General features: G+C 46.4%; 1 protein-coding gene across 1 annotated transcript in view; it reads left to right on the top strand.

Annotated features, from left to right (window-relative positions):
* The first annotated feature begins 691 nt into the window (after positions 1 to 691).
* DNAJC1 (DnaJ heat shock protein family (Hsp40) member C1) overlaps positions 692 to 24,558 on the top strand; it is a 193,245-nt gene continuing 169,378 nt past the window's right edge. The window contains exon 1 of the mRNA XM_065399151.1: positions 692 to 850. Coding sequence (XP_065255223.1) covers positions 692 to 850 — 159 coding nt within the window. The remainder of the gene's footprint in view (positions 851 to 24,558) is intronic.

Raw genomic sequence — 24,558 nt, 5'->3', positions numbered from 1 at the left:
TAGGTAGGTGGAGGAATTCTTCTGTCTGTAGACCTCGCCTAGCTCCCTTCTCTGGGGGGGATGGATTACCTACAGCGATGGAAACCCCCCTTCCCTCCATCTAAGAAGCCTCTGTGCTGTGGCCCCACAGCTGCCCCCACGCAGGCAGGGCCTGGGTACCCTGCACGGGTCTCGTGCGGGCGGTGGGCGAGAGAGCGGGAAGGGGGAGGGCAGCAAAAGGGACGAGGCAGGAACTGAACCAAGGGCTGTGCTAGAGGAGGCGGAGACGCGCCGCCATCAGTCGGGCTCCCGCCCACTCAGGCAGCGTCACCGCCGCTGTCGTGCAGGGCGCGGGGGGAGGGGGGCGCCGGACAGCTCAGAGGGGGCCCTGCTGGGGGATTCCCCCCCCTCAGCCAAGCTCCGAGGGGGCGGCAGCAGCCACGCGGGAGCGAGCCCCTTCCCCGCTCTGGAAGCTCATTCCTCCAAGGCTTCCAGACACAGTCTCCCGCGGTTGCTAGGAGAGGTGAGGTCACAGCCGCCAGCGGCGGTGATTAGTCGGGGTGCAAGCCACGCCCCTTCCCCGTGGGCGTCGCAGCGGGAGGAGCGGAGCCTGCCTCCTCCCCCCTCACTCAGTGCGGAGCCGCCGCTGGGGCGTGAGTGACCTGAGCAGGGGCCACGTCCGCGTCTTGCCGCCGGCTGCCAGGCAGGGGCCATGGGCCGTCCGTGCCCTGCGCCGCGGCTCTGCGCACTGTTGCTGCTCCTCGCGCTGCTGCCGCCGCTCGCCCGTGCCTGGGACAGCGGCGACCTGGAGCTTTTCGACCTGGTGGAGGAGGTGCCGCAAAACTTCTACGGCTTCCTGGGGCTGCCGCAGGTGAGCGACTGGCCAGGCAGCCGGCTGCCCCCTGCGCCCGTGGGGCTGCCCCCGCCGGTCCTCACCCCCCAGCTGTGCTGTCCCTGCCCCCCCTCCCGGGGCCTGATCTGCCCCCCCAGCTGTGCTATCCAAGCCCCCCCGGGTCCTCATCCCCCCAGCTGTGCTATCCCTGCCCCCCCCCGGGGGCCTGATCTGCCCCCCCCCCCCAGCTGTGCTGTCCCGGCCCCCCCCAGCTCTGCTGTCCCTGGGTCCTCCCCCCCCCCCCCAGCTGTGCTATCTCTGTTCCCCTGGGGCCTGATCTGCCCCTCAGCTGTGCTGTCCCTGCCGATCCTCACCCCCCAGCTCTGCTATTCCTTCTTCTCCCCCCCCCCCCGATCTGCCCACCAGTTGTGCTGTCCCAGCCCCCCCCCCCCATGGGTCCTCATCTCCCCAGCTGTGGTGTTCCTGTTTCCCATGCTTGACCTCCTTCCCTCCATCTGTGCTATCCTTACCTTAGTCTCTCTCTCTCCACCCCTCCACTGTGCTGTTCCTGCCCCACGCACAGCCTAGCCATGCTCCCTCACAAGTTCCTTCGCACTCTCCTCCCCAGCCTGACCCTGGCTCTTCTTCCCCCAGCTCCTTCACTCCATCCAACCCCTGACACACATAGGGCACTGCCCCTGCCACCGACCCACCATCCCCATCAACACCTTAGTTTCCTCCTCCTACACCCTGGGCATAGCTACTGCCCCTCCCAGCTCCTTCACCTCTTCCCTGCACACATGGCCCCCATGCCTGGTTCCTGCACCCCCAGCTTCTTCAACCCCTCTCCAGACATGTAGCCCCAGTTCATGGCTCTTGCTCCCCATCCTCCTCATGCACCTTGAGCATATTTGCTGTCCCCTGTCTCCACTGGCTCTTTCCTCCTCTTCCCCGGATACATAACTCTGGTCTCCCAGCCCCTTCTCTTTATCTCTCCCTCCAACACAATCATGGACATGGCTCCTCACCCCCCCAACCGGCTCCTGCACACCTCTCTCCCCACACACGTGTATGTCCTGGGCATGCTCTCAGGTTCTCACCGACCAGCTTCTTCACACCCCAGCCTCCCATGTACTGGGCACAACTGCAGCCCCCCAGCTCTTTAAGCCTTCTGCCACAAACACCCTGGGTCCCCTCTTCTTTCAGCTCATCTACACCCACACTGGCTCTCCTGGCTCCCGCTTCCCATGTACAGTCAAAGCATTACTCCTTCACCCTTCCCACCTCCACATTGTGGGCGGCATGGCTACTGCTCTTCCCCACTTTTATTCTGTGCCACCCTCTTGCACATCATGGCCATGCTCCTGGTCTCCTTGTTTCCATTCCTTCACTCCACTTCATCTCCTCCCTCCCCTCTCCGTGCACTGCTAGTCACTCCAAGCACCTTCATCCCATCCCCCCGTGCACACACCCAGAATGTAATTGCTGGTCCCCCTCCTTTTTCTCCATACATCCTGCAAATGGCTTCTGCCCTCCACCCCTTAACCCTATGTCCACTCCTGCATATCTTTGCATAAAGGCTGGCCACCCAGTTTCTTCACCCTTTGCTTCCCCTCCCCCCACGTCCTGGGTAGGGCTGCTGGTCTTTCTGTTCCCTAAGGTCTTTTGCATCATATACTAGACCTCCCCCCAGCCATGGCTCCTGGACCCCTTTGCTCTTCATCTCATGCACCTCCATCCTCCTCTATGTGCACGTTGGACATTGTTCCTGGTCTCCTCCCCTCAGCTCCTTCATCCCTGTCTCCTAGCCATGGTTTCTGATGTCTGCCCAGCACCTTCACTTCATGTTAACATTGCACTGCAGCTTGGGCATGGCTCTTGCTCTCCTACCCAAACCGCTTTCACCCCATGCTTCCCAGTCACTCTAGGTGTAGCTCCTGGTCTCCCACCAACTCAGCACCTTCACCTCAAGTTCACTCCCTCACCACCTACATCCCTGGGCATTTGCCAAGTCTTTTAAATCTCATGTCTTCTCCTGCCCACTTGCCCCCTAGCCCCCATGTCCTGGTTGCCTCTTCTCCCGTTCCCAAACCTTATGCCCATTGCTCCCTGGCTGACACTTTCTGCCCATTAGCTTCAGACCATGTCCCACCCCCTACCCAATCCAGAAGCTCCATCTGTTTTGTGCTGCGTCACCCTGTGCTACTTCCCAATGGGCAGTACTTGTTGTTGTTCCCTACTTCCCCTTCCTTCACCTGTCGGTTTTGGTGACTAGTCTCTGCTGCTGGTACAGATCCTCTGGTGCTCTTAGCAGGAGAAATGGTCTTCTGGTTAAGGCACTGGCTTAGATATCCAGAGATCTGCCATGTGATCTTGGGTAAATCATTTTTCACACAGGCTCTTCTGGTGTCTCTTACATGTGTGTGGGGAGAATAATTCAAATGTAAGGCGCATTTGGGACACTTTGGTCAGGCAAGTGAAATACTGTGCAGCCTATATGAGGCGGAGAAGAACTACATGCCATGTGTAGAGATGCTCTTTTGGGAAGGAGCGGTAATGGTGGTATGGGGAAAGTAGCAGCTGCAATTGTAACTGGTAGCTTGCTGGACCCTGAGGCTGTCACTCCTTTTGTCTCGCTGTCTGGGCTAATTAAACACAAAATCCCAGGGTCTAGTACCTGGAAATGAAAGTATTATTCAACACCATACTACATAGCAGATCTACTGTTCAACTTTCACAGTCACTGTTAGGGAGGAAGATGCTGTCTTCGAGGAATGAATTTTAAGCCAGAGCTTAAAGTTGATCCCTATGGGGCTGGGAAACTTTGTTTTCATTTCAATTAGACATTTAAACTCTCTCAATTTAGCATAATATCCTCCCATTCTTATTGTGTCAGCTGAAGACTCAGATCTGCAAGGAGTTCACGAAGATGCAACTTATTTACTTTAACCAGTAAAAATTAAACTAGTTCTCATTACTCTTTGAAGTATTACAGGGTGTGAATTAGATGGATTTCTGAACTGCTTCAGTATAACAATTCTCTTGTTTCTGCCTCTAGAGAATGTGAGGCATGAGTTTGAATATTACAGTGTAGGCTAGTGGCATCTAGAAGTAAGTAAAACATACATGTAATGTATTCTTCTCAGCCAATTCATACCACAGGTAGATGACAATAGTGCATCTCAAAACTGGGCAAGCAAACCTTACATTGAGGAGCCGGTGCTGAAACACTGTTAACTACTGTAGCTAATAACCTCAAGATGCCTATCTCTGCAGCCCACTGACTCCCTCAGTTCTTGAGGTCTGGGCTGCTCTTTGCACTTTGCAGCTCATGGAGTCAGATCAACTGTTTAGACCTGCTGCTCTGGCCATTTCCCCTCTACTCCCACTCCTGGCCAGTTTCTCTGCCTCTGTGGCAGCATGTAGACAGTGGTTTTAGTGCTCCTGCCTCCTCATCTGCCTGAGGGTTTTTTGGGTCAAAATCTGGGGCAGTGGTGAGCAGTGATTTCTCCCTCAGGTTCCTGGGCCAGTTTTTCAACTGGGTGTTTGAATCCTCTGGAGCCTCTGCTGCAGGGCCTCCCTACTTGTTCCTCTGCACCTTCCAGGTATGGCAGAGCAGCCTAAAACACACTGAATGAAAGCCAAATGGTGCTTGATCTGTGAGATTATCCTCCCAGACTTGGCAGACAGTGAGTTGTGCACAGCCTGCACACAACCTTCTGTTCCTGACTCTTGTTAAGTCCCAGGGCTATGAGTCAGACAGGCATGTGGGATCCCCTGCTCCCCAGAGCAACTGACTCCAACATGGGAAAAATGGACCGTGAGTCTATGTGCAGAGTAGGAAGAGGCTCCAAGGATGAGGAGGACCCCAGTCAATTGACTCATAGTAAGTCCCAAGGGCCTCTAGAGAACACAAAGGGGCATATTTGTGCGGTCACAAATTCCCCCCCCCCCCAATCCTAAAATTGGTCCTGAGCATCCTGGGAAAAGAAGCAGGACTCATTAGCACCCTCCCCATCTTCCTAGTTTGGCCAGGAGTGCTCTGGAAGCATTTCTCCTCCCCCCTCCTCAAGGAAATGGAACCCAGAAGAGGAGGACTCAAAGACCTCATGCGAGAGGACATCAGGCCCTCGGCAAGGCTAGTCACAAAAAACCCCACCAAAGCCACAAATGAGCTTGTACGCTCTCTAAATGAGCTAAAAAAAGCACAAAACCCCCCCAAAAATGCTGAAAAAGAGGAAGAAAAAGCTTAAAAGGTCTAGGAGATCTGAGTCCTCTGATTCCCCTTCCTTTGTCATTATCAAAATCATTGATGAAGATATTGAACAGAAACGGACCCAGAACCAATCCTTGCAGGACCCCACTCGTTATGCCCATCCAGCATGACTGTGAACCACTGATAACTACTCTCTGGGAATGATTTTCCAACCAGTTATGCGTTCACCTTATAGTAGCTCCATGTTGGTTGCATTTCCCTAGTTTGTTTATGAGAAGGTCATGTATCAAAAGCCTTACTAAAGTCAAGATATACCACATCTATATCTCGGGACTATTTAGAAAAACTGGACGTGCACAAGTCCATGGGGCCGGATGTGCTGCATCCGAGGGTGCTAAAGGAGTTGGCAGATGAGATTGCAGAGCCATTAGCCATTATTTTTGAAAACTCGTGGCGATCGGGGGAGGTCCCGGATGACTGGAAAAAGGCTAATGTAGTGCCCATCTTTAAAAAAGGGAAGAAGGGGGATCCGGGGAACTACAGGCCAGTCAGCCTCACCTCAATCCCTGGAAAAATCATGGAGCAGGTCCTCAAGGAATCAATTATGAAACACTTAGAGGAGAGGAAAGTGATCAAGAACAGTCAGCATGGATTCACCAAGGGGAAGTCGTGCCTGACTAACCTAATTGCCTTCTATGATGAGATAACTGGCTCTGTGGATGAGGGGAAAGCAGTGGATGTGTTATTCCTTGACTTTAGCAAAGCTTTTGATACGGTCTCCCACAGTATTCTTGCTGCCAAGTTAAAGAAGTATGGGCTGGATGAATGGACTGTAAGGTGGATAGAAAGCTGGCTAGATCGTTGGGCTCAACGGGTAGTGATCAATGGCTCCATGTCTAGTTGGCAGCTGGTTTCAAGCGGAGTGGCCCAAGGGTCGGTCCTGGGGCCGGTTTTGTATTAATGATCTGGAGGATGGTGTGGACTGCACGCTCAGCAAGTTTGCCGATGACACTAAACTAGGAGGCGTGGTAGATACACTAGAGGGTAGGGATCGGATACAGAGGGACCTAGACAAATTAGAGGATTGGGCCAAAAGAAACCTGATGAGGTTCAACAAGGACAAATGCAGAGTCCTGCACTTAGGACGGAAGAATCCCATGCACAGCTACAGACTAGGGACCGAATGGCTAGGTAGCAGTTCTGCAGAAAAGGGGTCACAGTGGACGAGAAGCTGGATATGAGTCAACAGTGTGCTCTTGTTGCCAAGAAGGCTAACGGCATTTTGGGCTGTATAAGATGTGGCATTGCCAGCAGATCGAGGGACGTGATCGTTCCCCTTTATTCGACATTGGTGAGGCCTCATCTGGAGTACTGTGTCCAGTTTTGGGCCCCACACTACAAGAAGGATGTGGAAAAATTGGAAATAGTCCAGCGGAGGGCAACAAAAATGATTAGGGGTCTGGAGTGCATGACTTATGAGGAGAGGCTGAGGGAACTGGGATTGTTTAGTCTCCAGAAGAGAAGAATGAGGGGGGATTTGATAGCAGCCTACAACTACCTGAAGGGGGGTTCCAAAGAGGATGGAACTCGGCTGTTCTCAATGGTGGCAGATGGCAGAACAAGGAGTAATGGTCTCAAGTTGCAGTGGGGGAGGTCTAGGTTGGATATTAGGAAACACTATTTCACTAGGAGGGTGGTGAAGCACTGGAATGCGTTACCTAGGGAGGTGGTGGAGTCTCCTTCCTTGGAGGTTTTTAAGGCCCGGCTTGACAAAGCCCTGGCTGGGATGATTTAGTTGGGAATTGGTCCTGCTTTGAGCAGGGGGTTGGACTAGATGACCTCCTGAGGTCCCTTCCAACCCTGATATTCTATGATTCTATGATACCGCTTCCCCACATCCACAAGGCTTGTTACCCTGTCAAAGAAAGCTATCAGGTTGGTTTGACACGACTTGTTCTTGATAAATTCATGCTGACTGTTATTTATCACCTTATTATCCTCTAGGTGTTTGCAAACTGATTGCTTAATTATTTGCTCCATTATCCTTCCGGGTACAGAAGTTAAGCTGACTAGTCTGTAATTCCCCAGGTTGTCCTTATTTCCCTTTTTATAGATGGGCACTATATTTGCCCTTTTCCAGCCTTCTGGAATGTCTCCCGTCCGCCACAACTTTTCAAAGATAATTGTTAATGGCTCAGATATCTCCTCAGTCAGCTCCTTGAGTATTCTAGGATGCATTTCATCAGGCCCTGGTGATTTGAAGACATCTAACTTGTCTAAGTAATTTTTGACTTGTTCTTTCCCTATTTTAGGCTCTGATCCTACCTCATTTTCACTGGGATTCACTATGTTAGACATCCAATCACCACCGATCTTCTTGGTGAAAACCGAAACAAAAGTCATTAAGCACCTCTGCCATTTCCACATTTTCTGTTATTGTCTTTCCCCCCTCATTGAGTAATGGGCCTACTCTGTCCTTGCTCTTCCTCTTGCTTCTAATGTATTTGTAGAATGTATTCTTGTTTCCTTTTATGTCCCTTGCTAGTTTGATCTCGTTTTGTTCCTTTTGCATAAACACACATACTTTGGGGTCCATTCAAAAGCATCTCATGGTCCGGATTTGGCCGGTGGTCCACCTATTGACTACCCTGTTTTAGAGGCAAGGTGTGCTCCTAGCAAGAGCAAGTGGTTTAAGGAGCAAACCAATTCAAATATGATGTTTACCTTCCACTTAAAAGAATAATATGTCAAGATAAAATTGTAACATGCAAATATATCTAACTAAATAATCATTTCACTTAAAGTATTCGAGAAGAATACATGAGTATAGTTCTGCTTTGCTGAAGATTTCATTACAACAGGTTTCTGAGTCCTAGGCCTTTCCTTCATAGTGCAAGACTAAGACCTGAGGGAGTTCTATTAATGAATTTTGACGCCTGAGGGCAACAGTAAAGGGGTAGTGCAAGAGGCAAACCCCCCTCTAACCACTGCATGACATTCCTTTCTCCTTTCCAAATATCCCAGCCAGTTTTCTCAGTTGCACGTGAGATGAAGCTTCGTTATGACAGACAATTCAAAATGATTGACTAATAAATGTGTGCCAAAGAAAGAGTAAACAAGTTGAGAGCACTGACACACCTTAAAAGTTGATCCCCCCTGTTCCAAAGGGAAATGGTAAAAGAATCCTGTCTGAACTATAGATTAAGTATCTTTCTCTTCTCTAAAATTATCAACTGCTAAGATTCTCACTGCTGGAGTGCAAGAAGCTCAAAGGATGTCCTTTGAATCAGACAAGGCTGCAACGCGGCCAATGCTAACACTGAGAATAAGAAACTACAAAGTGGACTAATATCTGAATATGCTTAAGAGGTATGTTCAAGGTGCCCCAGGTTCTGAATAATTCCCAGTGACTTCATAAGACTTACTATGACCACCTGCAACTGAGAACCATATCTGTCTGGGCCAGCACAGGGCTAGTAGGATCACTGAACCCATCTGAGTTGTACCGTGACTCCATTAGTCCCTCTGGTAGGGAGAGACATACAAGAGCCATCTTTCTCAGTGGCTGGAACAGGCACCATTTGCTAATGTGGATGTTTCTGGGTACAGTAAGCAGAAGACTGATAGCTTCGAAGTTCAAGTGAGTTGAAGAGTTTCCCTCCCTATGGAACCCAATATAAGAGACTCTACTCTGCCAACTCCCTGATGCAGAAGAATGTATCATGGATAAACACAGGCTGTGCCACATACCTGGATGGGAAGGGGAACACAGCTGCAACTAGGAATGTTTTATGGAGGAGATCCCACTCCTATGGTTGTCAGGCTTTCCAAAACATGAAGTGCAACCCAATGCTGCCCTGCTTATTTATGTAAAACGTTAGTCCAATTGTCTATCTGTACTGGGATTAGCATTTGGAATATACCAGGGTCTCTGAAGATCCTTAGTGCATACAGGATCACCCTTACTTCGGAAACATGTGTACAACCTGTTCCTGGAGTGTCCAAGCTCTCTGGAAAGGAGACAATTCTGTATAAGCTTCCCTCCCCAGCTTGAACATATCTGGATCAATCCATTCCTGACTGTAATTTTTCCATGTACTGCCACAAAATAAAGGAGTCAAAAGGTCATTAGTTACTTGGATGCAATGCACATGCCCTGCAGTTATCTCAAGTTGAGATGTGCCAGGGTACTATGACTATAGTTGGGGCCATGGGACTCAACATCCATAGAATAATCAGAACAGTCCATTTGCTGGCTCATTCTTATCCTTTCTATCAGATGGGTGATATCTTAGATCATGTTTTAGGAGTCAATTCAAAGACTTCCCGACCTATGTACTGCAATTGTCTGCAAAGGACAAGCTGGGAATGAATAGTTTATCAAACCCTAGCAGCTCTTAACACCTCAAAGGTGAAGTGGATGGATCTTTTGACACCCCTCCAGAATAACATCTTTAATCAGCCAATTGTCCAAGTAGAGCAACATGCATTTGTGCAGGTGGGCCACAATGACCACTGAGCACTTCTTGAAAACAGGAAGACAGCCCCCAAAACAAGATCCAAAATTGGCAACACTGATCTCCTCTGAGATACTTCTGATGTTTGGAAGGTACCGTAGGTGCAGAGCACATAATCAGTATCCTCCCTCTAGGAGCAGCATGAAGGGTCCCTGGGTGACAGTCTTGACTTTTCGTTCACCAAATATCAATTGTTTCCCCAGAGATTTATTACAGTCCAGAGTCACCCTCTGTTTTAACTATCAGGAAATATTGGGGGGGGGGGGAACCTCCCTCTTCCACCCAGTGACCCAACATCAGGGGTCTCTTTGCCAAGAGGGATTGGATTTCCTGAAACAGCTCCCGACTTTGAAGAAACTGAGCGCATCATCTGGAAGTACTTCAGAAAACACTGATTTTGTAGCCTCACTGATTAGTGCAAAGGACCAATGTGACCATAAGTAAAAGGCCCCAAAGTCTGACTCCAACATGGAGGCCCTACTAGATTACTGGTTACTTAATTTAATTAATGATTTTGATAATGACATAGAAAATACACTTATAAAGTTTGCGGACGATACCAAGCTGGAGGGGTTGCAAGTGCTTTGGAGGATAGGATTAAAATTCAAAATGATCTGGACAAACTGAAGAAATGGTCTGAAGTAAATAGGATGAAATTCAATAAGGACAAATGCAAAGTACTCCACTTAGGAAGGAACAGTCAGTTGCACACATACAAAATGGGAAATGACTGCCTAGGAAGGAGTACTGCGGAATGGGATCTGGGAGTCATAGTGGATCACAAGCTATCATTCTGGGATGTATTAGGAGTATTGTAAGTAAGATACGAGAAGTAATTCTTCCGTTCTACTCCGCGCTGATTAGGCCTCAACTGGAGTATTGTGTCCAGTTCTGGGCACCACATTTCAGAAAAGATTTGGAAAAAGTCCACAGAAGAGCAACAAAAATGATTAAAGGTCTAAAAAAATGACCTGTAAGGGAAGATTGAAAAAAATGGGTTTGTTTAGTCTGGAGAAGAGAAGACTGAGAGGGGTCATAACAGTTTTCAAGTACATAAAAGATTGTTACAAGGCAGAGGGAGAAAAATTGTTCTTAACCTCTGAGGATAGGACAAGAAGCAGTGGGCTTAAATTGCAGCAAGGGCAGTTTAGGTTGGACATTAGGAAAAACTTCCTAACTGTCAGAGTGGGTAAGCACTAGAATAAATTGCTTAGGGAGGTTGTGGAATCTCCATCATTGGGGAATTTTAAGAGCAGGTTGGACAAACACCTGTCAGGGATGGTCTAGTTAAAACTTAATCCTGCCTTGAGTGCAGGGGACTGGATTAGATCATCTCTCGCAGTCCCTTCCAGTTCTATGATCATCATTTTATTTTCTCTGGAGTCTGGGCCCTGATAATACCTTGACCAAGACATTTGGACCATGACAGAAAATAGACTACCCCTGCTCTAAAGGCATGCCTACAAAGTGGGGTAATGCACTTTATGGGGGTGTAATTTGAAAAAGCACACTAACGTGTTGCTCATTAATTGGTCCATGTAGACCTTAGTGCATGCCAACAAGGGTTCCTAGTGTGCTTTAGCATAGTACTGTTTCAAAAAGCACTACATTAAAGCAGACCGGCCGGGTTCACACAGGCCAATTAATATGCAACATGTTAGTACTCATTAGAAGTCACACCCCCTTAGAGCACATTACCCCACTGTATAGATAAGCCCTAAGTTAAATAAACCTTAACTAACTTTATACAATCTATCACTATTATTATAGGTAACTTGGCATAAAGAGGTTGCAGTTGGCTATAGGCCAAGTTACAATGCAGACAGTGTAACTTGGTTTACTGCGAGAGTAGGGTTAAATACGTCATTGTATTCAGCAAATGTAACCTAGTTTTTCAGTTATTACAAGTGTAAATAATCTCATAATTGTCTTGAATGCTTACCTTGATTCTTAGACATAGCAATGCTCTTAAGTCAAAGAATATATTGGGTTGTAATATAAAAGGGTACTCTGAAAACATATGATACTTTCATTGAGCTATCTTTGAGTATAAATTTGATGCATGAGGGTTAAATTCTAGTCAGGGCTGATAGTTTAAGAAAATGCAAGTTATATGCTATATTTACCTTTCTTTAAATTGTTTCCTAAAACGCTTTGCAGAATTTAACACAAGATAGGGCTAAGTGAAAGATATAAATTACAAAATAGAGTTTGAAAAAAAACCCTGTCCGATACTTAACTAGTCAGAGGCTGATAAATAAGATGAAGGCCCTGAGGAATCTGGTAGAAATACTAGCAGCTTCCGTTCTTAGTAGCTGGAGGTGACAGGAGGCTGGGGTTCTCACCGTGGACCAGGCTCATAAGGGAGCTTGCTGCCCCCTCATTGATCAGTCTGACTAGTGCCTAATAAACTTTTCAAACTGTGTCATGATACTTTGGGTTTATTGCTTAGCTAGTATGATAGTTATAATACTTTAAATTTCCCTAGATTTTTCTATCAGATTTTCTTGAAGATCTGCAGGAAAGACAGATTTTGCACTTCTTTGTTTAGTACTGAACAAACTGGCCTTTGCATATAAACAAGATAGAGAGACTATGATCATAGTAAGACAGTAGTGCTAAACTAAGATAGTTCTACTTGATTATGCCACTTACTCTTTTGGACTACTACACATGGAAGGAGGATATGGGCAGAACCTCCCCATCCCTTGAGCTTGTTTCTGCATAGTTTCATTTATTTATTTACTTACTATACTTTTTGTTTAGTATTGTTAGGTCAGCATAACTTAAGAAAATTTTCCGGATTGGGGGAAATGATCGATAGTCTCTATTTTGACCACCAGTCTCTAGTGCTAAGTTTGGCAAATGTCACAGTGTTTGACACTAGTCCTTATGTCACAGGGCTGCTTGCTGCCTCCAGCCAGGCTGTAACTTGTCATTAGGTGGGAGGAAAACTGATCTGGCTGTGAAATAAGGGACCCAGTGGCAGTATGCGACTTGTCTAAAGGAAGTTTTTATTTTTCTGACCAATAACACAGCTTCTTTATGCTCCTTCAAAAGGCCCCATTCTGTGACATGGCTTTTTTGTAAGGGGCCGTGCTAGAAAGTGACTTGTAGTGCTAATAACATACCAATGACCTAGTTCTAATGGATAATGAATAAGGGCCTACGAAATTCACGGTCCATTTTGGTCAATTTCACAGTCGTAGGATTTTTTAAATTGTAATTTTCGTGATTTCAGCTATTTAAGTCTCAAATTTCATGGTGTTGTAATTGTAGGGGTCCTCACCCAAAAAGGGGTGTGTGTGTGGGGTGTCACAAGGTTATTGTAGGTGGAGAGTTGTGGTACTGTTACCCATACTTCTGCAATGCTGCTGGCAACGGCGCTGCCTTCAGAGCTGGGCAGCTGGAGAGCAGTGGCTGCAGGTGGGAGCCCAGCTCTGAAGGCAGAGCTGCCTCCAGTAGCAGCGCAGAAGTAAGGATGGCATGGTATGGTATTGCCACCCTTACTTCTGCACTGCTACTGGTGGGACGCTGCCTTCAAAGCTGGGCACCTGGCCAACAGCTGCCACTCTCCAGCCGCTCAGATCTGAAATCAGCGCGGAAGTAAGGGTAGCAATACCGCAGCCTCTCTAAAATAACCTTATGACCCCTCTGCAACTCCCTTTTGGGTCAGGACCTCCAATTTGAGAAATGCTGGTCTCCCTGTGAAATCTATATAGTATAGGGTAAAAGCACACAAAAGACGATGGGAGACCAGATTTCACAGTCTGTGATACGCTTTTCATGGCCATGAATTTGGTAAGTCCCTAATAATGAAACATAAAAGTACCTATTTTAAAGAGGACACATGTATAGATCATTATTAAAACTTGAATGACTAACACTGGACTGGAATGTATTTTGACTAGTTATAGCAACCCTTCATTATTTGTGTCTCTAGTTTTCATATATAACTGACATTTTAACAGCTTATTTGGAGCACTAACAACTTTGACAAACTAAACTGCTATGGTGAGGGACAGTCACTTTGTGTACTACATATATACATTTCAAATCTGAATTTTTACCTGAAAGTATCATTTTAAATCTAGGTTAAAGTGTTTTTAGAATTCATATAAAATGGTGATTTGTCTCAAATGGCTCAAGTTAATATAAAACATAATATGGACATCTTAATTTCTTATCTCTTACTTACTAGAGTTCAAAACCAGCAGGAGTCATCCAGTGCTTGAGGACACTCAGTGACATTTAAGAAAAAAAAGTAGACATAAGTACCAATTAGTTTTCACTTGCTCAATCTCCTGCTGATTTTACATTTTATGAAATTTCAGCCTTCCTTCTCTGTGGAAAAGAAAACTGTTTTTCCTTACTATTAGTTATTCTAAGTCTGAAAAATACCATGGATCACTTTTTCCAACACTATTTCCACGTTTGCCCTTTGATTCATTTACTTCTATTTGGTAGCAGTAGTCCAGGAGGCACTGTGAGTAGCTCTTAAACTTGTAAAAGTCTGCACAAATATCAGCTGTATTTTGTGCTGTGAAAAGAGTCTTGGGTATCTTACAATTTTGGCTAATGTAAAAGTGTCTTGGCTACCACGCTGCCTTTGGGTAGCTGTCTTCTACTACAATACAATGGTATACAATAGTGATTTGTTAACCCTGGATTAAAGTGTTGGAAAAGTCATAATCTAGAATTAAGACAGTGGCCTAAACCTACTGATTCTGAGGTATATACAAAACAAGTGCAGGATCCCACCCCTGAGTTTCAGGGGCCATGCCCCTAGTGAGAAGCCAGCTCCCCTGCTGCCAGTTTCTGTGAGTTTGAACAGGTTGCTCTCTCTGGACCCTGTTTGGGGGTGTCACAGGGTTCACTCACTGCAGGTGGTGCCTCCTCCTGACCATTAGGGATTCGCTTTATCAGGCGTTGTACCCTCTTCTGGTGGTCTCTCCCATTGTCCTCTTGTTTTGCAGACCCCTCTCACTCCAGCAGCTGCAGCCTCCTCTTCGTGACTAGGCCATCCAGCCAGGTTACTATGATCCAGTGTTTTTGATTTTAGGGATATCAAAGTCCGACTATACAAAATGGCAGTCTTCCCTTTACTGGTTTGAGCATTCCACTCCTCCAGTGGCTGGTTGGGGAACCTGGGCCTGCCCTCTACTCTGGGTTCCAGTCCAGGGACCCTATCTAGAAACAGTGGCCTACTTACTCCCAGACAATGTTGCTCTTCCCCTGGATTCCTTCCTACTTAGTAGCTCTACCCCCCCTGCCGGTTTGCCAGCCCAGATGCCCTCCTCTCAGGGAGTGACTGCAGACTACTCCCCTACAGCCCCCCTCTGTTGCTGGCTTATATAGGCCCCACCTGTTCCTGCTCAGCTGAGCCTGTTTCCAATCAATCCCTGCTTCCTGACTCCTCCTCCAGGTGCAGCCTGGGTAGTTCATTTGGCCTCATTTACCCTCTCAGGGCCAGTGTGGCATATGCCCCTTCACAGAGGGCTTTCCTTAATATCAGTCTCTGGCTAGCAGATGTTCTATAAATTTAAAACTCCTCTCCAGTAGCTACTGGAAGGGTCAAGGAGTTTTCTTATCCATGTGGCTGCTGAGATAATAGTTTTCACTATTCTACTTTAATTCCAACTTCTGCCTTCTGCTATTCAGAAACAAAGTATTCAAAGGATGAGTGCCAATATCTGATTCTGTCCTTAATTGTTGAGAAAGTGGATAAGGAAAAGTTATTTACTTATTCCCATAATACAAGAACTAGGGGGTCACCAAAAGAAATTAATAGGCAGCAGGTTTAAAACAAATAAAAGGAAGTTCTTCTTCACGCAGCGCACAGTCAACTTGTGGAACTCCTTACCTGAGGAGGTTGTGAAGGCTAGGACTATAACAATGTTTAAAAGGGGACTGGATAAATTCATGGTGGCTAAGTCCATAAATGGCTATTAGCCAGGATGGGTAAGAATGGTGTCCCTAGCCTCTGTTCGTCAGAGGATGGAGATGGATGGCAGGAGAGAGATCACTTGATCATTGCCTGTTAGGTTCACTCCCTCTGGGGCACCTGGCATTGGCCACTGTCGGTAGACAGATACTGGGCTAGATGGACCTTTGGTCTGACCCAGTACGGCCTTTCTTATGTTCTTATGTTCTTATGTTAATACATATGGACTGTCACTGAATATGAACTGAATAAATATGTCCAGTCTTTCTGTTGATACTAGTTTGCTTTTGAGACAAAGGCCTGTTGTGCAAAAACTGTGGGATCAAAATCTTGGAATGGGTTGTGGGGTGGATATATGAATGACCAATTTGGAATTGACCTCTGAGGCTCTGTTACGTGTTCTAATCATTCTTCTAGCTGCAGTTAAATAAATAAATTTTGGTTTAGATACCTACTGCTGTAGGTAAGAGGCAACATAGAACTAGGAACCGTTACACAGTAATTGCAATAAAACTCCAGACTCTGCCATGACAAGTCTAACTTAGCAACCTGTGAGGACAGGCCCCACAGCCACAAATGTAGCCTAATACATGCTGTGGAGGCATGTAATCAATGTGCATCATCAGCATATTCATACGGGCATTCTATAATGGAAGCGTTCACTTATGAAAGCATGTCCTAAACAAAGCTTCAGGTCACTGAAATGACTAGCCTCCTAGATGGTTTGGAGGAAGTTTTCATTTCAAATATTTCCTGACCTTTAGGGAGTTGCTGTTTTCTAGGAATTTTGACCTAGTAGACAGAGGAGAGACAAACCTGTTTCTTGAGAGAAGAAACTATTTCATTGCAGTTTATCCCATATAGTGGCTGGTCAGCAGTTGGAAGTGAACCCCAGAATGCAAGAAATGCATATCTATTCAAGGGAAAAAAAGGAGAGCAGTCATTTCAATTTACGCTACGCTAGTAAAGAAATTGTGTGCTTATCAAGTGAACCTGAGGATTGTGCTTTTTACCAATGGAGCCATTCCTTGTATTAGAAACAGAGGTGAAACAAAAGCATATGGGGCACATGGAAATGGGACCCTTGGCAGTCATACTGCAAAAATGTTAGTCTTAGAGGTGTGAGCTACCCTCTTCACTTCAGTGTTATTGAAGCATGTAATAAAGGAGAGGAAATATTATGAAGATCAACACAGTTTAATGACTTCTCATTTTTGAATATCCCTTTAACAAAACATGGAGGGCTTTAAGGAGTATGTTTCCTAGACTTTAAGGCCAGAAGGAATCATCCAGTCATCTAGTTCGATCTCTTGATCGGAGGGGGTGGGGGGGAGGGATAGCTTAGTGGTTTGAGCATTGGCCTGCTAAACCCAGGGTTGTGACTTCAATCCTTGAGGGGGCCACTTAAGGATCTGGGGCAAAATCAGTACTTGGTCCTGCTAGTGAAGGCAGGGGGCTGGACTCAATGACCTTTCAAGGTCCCTTCCAGTTCTATGAGAGGTATATCTCCATATATTTAGATTTATTTATTTTATTTAGTATATCACAGGCTATTAAATGTTACCCAGATACCCCCATATTAAGCCCAGATACTTTAATTAGAGCAGAACATTTCAGTCTTCAGGAAACTAAATGGTGTGCGCCACAGGCAGAGAACAGGAGAGAACCAGATCCCAGCAATGTCTGTGTCCCCTGCAATGGCAGGACATTGATTAGGGGTGAGATGCCTAAATGATCCCAGCAGGTGAATCATGCTCCATTCTACAGAGGAAGATAACATGCTTCCTCCCCGCAAGGTGCCTGACCTGGGGGAAAATTCCTTCCTGACCTTAAATTGGATAATCGGGATGATCCTGAGTATGGAGCAGATACACTGGCCAGGTATCTATAAAGGATTCTCTGTTTCATTTCAGAGCACTGGTCTACCCAGTCTGGTGCCCTGTGGCCACTCTGATTCAGAGGAAGGTTAACCCCTCCCCCCCTCCAAAATAATATCTTAAGCCAATTGTGTGTTCAGGGGGAATTCTTCCTGGCCTCTGCAGGTGATTGGCTGAAACCTTGAAGCAAGAGATTTGATTATAGTGACATCTTAATGGAGGCAATACAGGCAATCCTGTTCTCCCCATGGTCTGTGAAGGAAAGGAGTGAACAGGGGACCCACGGATTCAGACTTTTAAGGCCAGAAGGTACTACCACAATCACCCACACACCCCTTCTTTCCATGTGCACGCAGGCTGCAGAATTTTTTCTTGAAGCTGGATTAAAATGTATCCTTTAAGAAGACATTTGATATCTTTTTGAAGACTCCAAGTGATGGTGAGTTCACCTCCTGCACTGTTCCATAAGCTGTTCCAGTGTTTTAGCCTCATTGCCAAGAAACTGCATCTTGTTTCAAGTCTGAATTTGTCTAACTTAATTTTCCAACAATTAGAATTTATGCCTTTGTCAACAAGGTTGAAAAGCCCCCCCACTCCCCAATATCTTTTCTATGTGTAAGTACCTATACACCGTGATAAGTCATCTCAACCTTAGTCTTACATTGTATGGATTGTTTTCCAGCCCTTGGATCACTTTTGTGGCCTTCCTTTGAACTCTCTCTCCAGTATTTCCCCATCCTTCTGGACATGTGGACAACGGAACTGGGTGCAGCATTCTTGCAGTGGTCTTACCAATGCTGTGTACAGAGGCAAAATCACTTCGTTATTTCTATTTGATATTAACTTTTTTTTTTTAAATACATGCCAGAATCACGTTATGCCCTTTTTGCTGTAACGTTGCACTGACAGCTCACGTTGTGGTAATTATCCATGTTGACCCCTAAATCTTTCTCTGAGTCATTCCTTTCTAAGACAGTCTCCTATCCTGTAGGTATCACTTGTGTTCTTGGTTCCCAGGTGTGTTACCTTGCATTTGGCTGTATTAAAACCCATTTACTTAAGCGGTTCGGATTACTCTAGCAGTAACCTGTCCTTATTATTTACTACTCCATTAATCTTTGTCATCTGCAAACTTTACCAGCGAAAATTTCTTATCATTGTCTAGATTGTTCATAAAAATATTTGGTAGTTGGACCTAGAATCAAACCCTTGGGGTCCCCCCCCTGAAATAGCCCTGCTCAATTGTGTTTCCCCATTAACAGCTGCATTTTGAGATTTGTCAGTGGGCCAGTTTTTAATCCATCTAATGTGTGCCCTCTTAATTCCATATAATGCGATTTTTTTAAATCAAAAATGTCATGTGGACTAAATCAAATACCTTGGGGAAACCCAAGTATCCTCTATCAACACAGTTGCCTTTATCATGTGCACGGCTGCCAGAGATATTTCCCTTAATGGTATCCATAGGGCCAGCTCTGGCATCAGTTCCTTCTTATGGCCTGTGATGGTCACTGGAACGCCTTTTTCTCTCTGGCGATTTGAAGTACTTCTAGTGGTTTCTCATTCATCAGTTCTTGTGTGTAGTTATTCTTAGTGTTTGATACGTTAGAATAGTTAGTGGTCTCCTCGGGGACCTTGTCCCAGGCACGGGGCATGCCCCGGTCTCTGGGCTTCAAACCATGTGCTGTCTGTCACAAGCCCATGCTGGTGAGCGACCCCCACACAAGGTGTCTAAAGTGTCTGGGGGAAACAGACGTCAAGGATAACATTTGTAAAGGCTTCAGACCACGTACTCAAAAAGATAGAGACATTCGCCTTAAAGCCCTATTGATGGAGGCAGCACTAAGATCAGCCTCAGAACTATCCTGCTCTGATTTGGCACTGAGCACTTCAACCTCGGTGTGGAGCGCGCCACTGGCATTGGGCTCACCTCTGCACCGTTCACCATCGCTGGTGCCGAGAAAGCTTCATAGGAAGCAGCACACTGAATGTGGGTGCTCCCCCGCATTGAAGAAGGATGGAAAAGGAGTGGCAGGCAAAGGACCAATGGCAGGCCATTTGCCTTCTTCGGGACTGCAGGAAAGCAGCTTTTCTGCCTGGGGCTCCGAGCCCATTACAGGAATCACCTCTTGACTCCATGGAGTGGTAGGGGTCCCCTATGCCTGATGGTGCCCACAACGCCAGAGGTGTTTCAGGCGGCCAGAGACCTGATGGTCCTACCGGTGCCGCCCACACCACGGCACCTTCCTTCAACTGTGGAACCAGTGAAGGCGCCCCCTGCAAAGGGCAGCCCTCTATGGGCCTGCCTCCGTGGTCGCTCGGCCAATGTCGTTCTCCAGTGTCCTGGCACCGGTCTACAACTCCTCATTTCCAGTCTCCGGCCCCGCATCGTCGATCACCAGCCTCGCAGCGTCGGTCCCTACCTCTTCGGTACCGACCGCCCTTCTCTCTGCATCAGTCACCGACGACTCAGCGGCAGTCACTGTCTCCCCGACACTGGTCTCCAGCACCTCGATTCCCGACTCCAGGTCACTCCACAGTCTCTGCACCGATCCCCACCTATGTAGCATCCATTCCTGGAACTGTCGCTGATCACCTTCCCCCCCCCCAGCACTGCTCCCTGGCTCCCCATCATAGCTAGCAGAAGGAGGCACTGACAGCTCTGCCGTGGTCCCCAAGGGAGAAGTTGTCCTCGTAGTTGGAGGGGAAGTTTGGTACTCCTCCACAGACGCACCAGTTGTCCTATGCGCCAGTCTTTGGTGCGGGCCCGCAGCAGGTGTCCGGTCCCCGGGACAATGGCCAGTACATTGTCCCTATTGGAACCCATGATGTTTTACGTCAACAAGCAAGGTGTAGCCTGCTCGTCGGCCTTGTGTCAAGAGTTCCTCTGGCTGTGGAACTGCTGTGTGCAGCATGCCATTTATCTTGAGGCATTGCCCCTCTCTGGCACCGGAACACAATGGCGGTATGCTCTTGGACCTCTCAATAGCAAACCTGTTAGAGCTCCCACTCCAACCGGACTTGCTCTTGCAGAACCAGGGCTGTTTGATCCATCTGAACCTAGTGTCCCTACATATGACGGCGTGGCTTCTGCATGGCTAAACGTGGAGGAGCGGGCCTGCTTGGCACAAGTCCAACACATCCTGCCTGGTAGCAGGAAGCCCTTCACTAGAGCGACTTCGCTAGCTAAGTGGAAATGCTTCACCTGTTGGGCCGCGGGATGGGGTCTCCCTCTCTTCCAGTCATCGTTGTAATCCATCTTAGACTGCCTGCTTCATCACAAGCACCAAGGCCTGGCCCTTTTATCAATCAAGGTCCACTTGGTGGCCATTTTGGCCTTCCACCTTCTGGTCCAAGGTAGATCAGGCTTCTCTCACAACCTGAAGATCAGGTTCCTGAAAGGTCTGGAGAGACTATACCCACAGGTTCGTGATCCTGTCCCTTCTTGGGACCTAAACCTGTCAAGGCTCACATGTCCATCTCTTCCCCCCCACCTTTTGAGCAGCTGGCTTCTTGTTCTCTGCTGCTCCTCTCGTGGAAGGTCTCCTTCCTGGTGGCAATCACTTCAGCCTGCAGGGTATCTGAGATTAGGGCTTTGATGTCTGAACCCCCCCCTTATACGGTGTTCTACAAGGACAAGGTTCAGCTGTGCCTCCACCCAGCTTTCCGACCTAAGGTGGTGTCACAGTTCCATAATCAAGACCTTTTCCTACCAGTTTTCTTTCCAAAGACGAACAAGGAGCACCGGTTACATTCTTTGGATGTTAGGCGGGCCTTAGCATTCTACATCAAGAGGACCTTCTACATCAAGAGGCTGTAAGTCGATGCAGCTCTTCATCGCAGTGGGGGACAGGATGAAAGGTCTGCCAGTGACCTCTCAGAGAATCTCCTCGTGGATAACCGTCTGCATCAAATTCTGCTATGAACAAGCAGGAGTGTCGCCAATGTTGTGACTGCCCATTCTGTCCGAGGCTTTCCTTGTACAGGTACCGATCCAGGACACCTGTAGAGCCTGATCCTCGGTTCATGCCTTCACATCCCACTACACCATCACCGAGCAGGCCTGGGACAACACCAGCTTCAGCAAAGCGGTGTTGCAAGCAGCACGTCTGTGAACTCCAAGCCCACCTCCAGGGATACTGCTTGTGAATCACCTACCGTAGAATCGACATGAGCAAGCACTCGAAGAAGAAAAATGGTTACTTAACTTTTGTAACTGTTCTTTGAGATGTTGCTCATGTCCATTCCATGACCCACCCTCTTTCCCCTTTGTTGGAGTTGATAGCAAGAAGGAACTGGCAAGAAGGAACAAGAGGGTGCAGGGCCAGCGGTGCCCCATATCTTGGCGCATGAGAGCAAGGCTCCAGGGGATGCCAGAGCTGGCCCTAAAGGAGAAATCTCTGGCAGCCGTGCACATGGGCGCATAACACACCTAACATGGAATAGACACAAGCAACACATCTTGAAGAACTGTTACGAAAGGTAAGTAACCATTTTTTACAAGGAGGAGGGAGAAAAATTAACGTCTGAGGATAGGACAAGAAGCAATGGGCTTAAATTGCAGCAAGGGCGGTTTAGGTTTGACATTAGGAAAAACTTCCTAACTGTCAGGGTACTTAAGCACTGGAATAAATTGCCTAGGGAGGTTATGGATTCTCCATCATTGGATATTTTTAAGAGCAGGTTAGACAGACACCTGACAGTGATGGTCTACTCTATATGATAGTTCTGCCATGAGTGCAAGGGACTGGACTAGATAACCTCTCGAGGTCCCTTCCAGTCCCATGATTCTATGATTCTGTCTTTGTATCAAAACTAACATACTGGTTCATTGCCCCCTGGAGTGTGCAGACTCCAGATCAATAACACACACTTCAAGGACTTCTATGCATTTATGCTTCTGCCCTCATCCAATGGGAAGACAAGTTGACATTGCCTAGGCCATGAGCATTGATTTTGGCCAAAACACTTCGGGACAATTCAGAATTGACACTACTTGGTTCAAAGTCTTCCAAGCATTCATACCCCTTGTTCTTGTAGTGGAACTGTGCCATGACCACATGGGACTAAAGCTCTGCCTTTTGAAGTGGCTGTATCAAAACTACTTGCTTCAGGCTGTAAATTTTTGGCTTGGCTCTGAGATGAGGTTGGAAGATGAGATTTTGAGGGATTTAAGAAGCCTAAATCCTCCCATACTGACTCTTGACACAACAGCTACATCATTACAATTTCAATCTGCTGGTGCTCCTCCATGAGATGACTGTCTCTCCATATCCAATCGATAGGGTGTGCACTGTGACCCTATCTATTGGATAATGGGCTCCAGATCATAGAAAATCCAGTTTTGTGAAGAGATTGGTCTGAAGTCAAGTAACAGTTGAGTGCCTCAACTATCAATCTTCAGGCAACCAGGATTGATGGTACCAGTAATGAAGCATTACAGAAGGTGCTCCAGAACCTCTGTTCAAGCTAAGTCCCCTCCGTGCTGTTCAAAATGAGATTTAAGTAGGACCCAAGCTGTTCATAGGCCTTATGCTTGGCCCTCTGCACAAGCATGTGATTCAAACAATATTCGTGCAATGGTTAAAATGGAAGCAGATGACGGACTGGAATGGGATATTAATATAATAATAATAATAATAAATAATATATGGAGATATACCTATCTCCTAGAACTGGAAGGGACCCTTAAAGGTCATCGAGTCCAACCCCCTGCCTTCAATAGCAGGACCAAGTACTGATTTTGCCCCAGATCCCTAAGTGGCCCCCTCAAGGATTGAAGTCATAACCCTGGGTTTAGCAGGCCAATGCTCAAACCACTGAGCTATCCCTCCCCGCCAATAAATATTGAGCACCAAGCTCACTGTTTTGTATTTAGATATCAGTACAATAGAATTATTCTCTTATTTCATCCTCCTCTTTATGTTCTGAATGTAATATTGGGTATTGAAAATTCCAGATTACTCAGAGTAAATAATACAACCCCTCAGTTCCTGGCATTAATGTAAAAATAAAGGAGAATAACATTTTCCACAAATTGAAACAAAACTGGCAATGAACACTTTCAAGTAGCTGGTTCAATATGGATACTGTGTTGGGAGACTGTTCACATTGATTACATAACCTCTTCTGAATATACTAGAAATGGTGAAAAAGTAAAAATAACTGCCAGTCCTGCAAGCTCAACCTATGATCAGAAAACTAAATTACTTCATTGTTGTGTGAAGTCACTAGTTGTAGATTATACATTTGTAACCTTTGATAACTAACAACTTTGCTGTATGAACCAGTATGGAGTCCAGTTCATTTACACACACCCCTTCTCCCCTTCCCCATTCCAAGTCTCTTGCCCCTCTTGTTAATCAATGGGGAGAACTGATCTTAAATTTTCAGTTCTGGAGAGCTCCTCTGCTTTCAAAGGGGTGTGTGTGGGGGGGGGGGTGGGGGGGCGAATGGTGTTAAAAATAGTTGACATTTTAGGTCGGATGTCTATGATTCAGAAGTAGTATATGCATTATGGGGAACTTGTAGAATACACAGTGAACATTCTCACAGTGCTTTTGCTCCATATAGCTGGTTTACAGCTACTTTAACAAATGTAAACACGCTAATTTTTTAAATCAAAAACATTTAGGACTTCAGTGGTGGATTTTGTAAGATCTATTAAATCGGCTTTGTATAAAAAAACCTTGTTGCTTGGAAGAAATTCTTCAAATGAAGAAACTCGTGTCTTTTTTTCATATTAGCAAATGTTAGGGCTTGCTGTCACCTTCTTTATTAAAGGAACAACAGTAATTTGAAATCTAATCAATTAAAGGGTTGAAAGTTCCACATGCACCTCTAATTCTCCCTGCCAATTGGTTTGTTCATAATATTATCCTATTTTTATAAATGTTTTTCCACTCCCTTCTTGCTGTGTGAAAGACCCACAGAAACAGGAAACTGACTATGCCTAGGAATCCAGTGAAACTAACAAACTAAGTGCAATTAAATAAACAAAGTAAACACAATTTTAAGAATAGACTATTTTTGTCCAATCATAATATAGTGCTACTCTTCAACAATATGTGGCAGTTTTTTCTTATCAGTGAGATTTAACAGTTAAGTGACACCATCAGCTTAACACTACCTCCAGAAAATTTTTGAAACACTTTGTTTTAGAACACTTCAGACATCTCTCCCCCTTCCCCCCG

The sequence above is a fragment of the Emys orbicularis genome, chromosome 2 (assembly GCF_028017835.1).
Source record: "Emys orbicularis isolate rEmyOrb1 chromosome 2, rEmyOrb1.hap1, whole genome shotgun sequence".
In the NCBI taxonomy this organism is placed as follows: domain Eukaryota; kingdom Metazoa; phylum Chordata; order Testudines; family Emydidae; genus Emys; species Emys orbicularis.
This window is presented reverse-complemented; position numbering and strand designations above follow the sequence as displayed.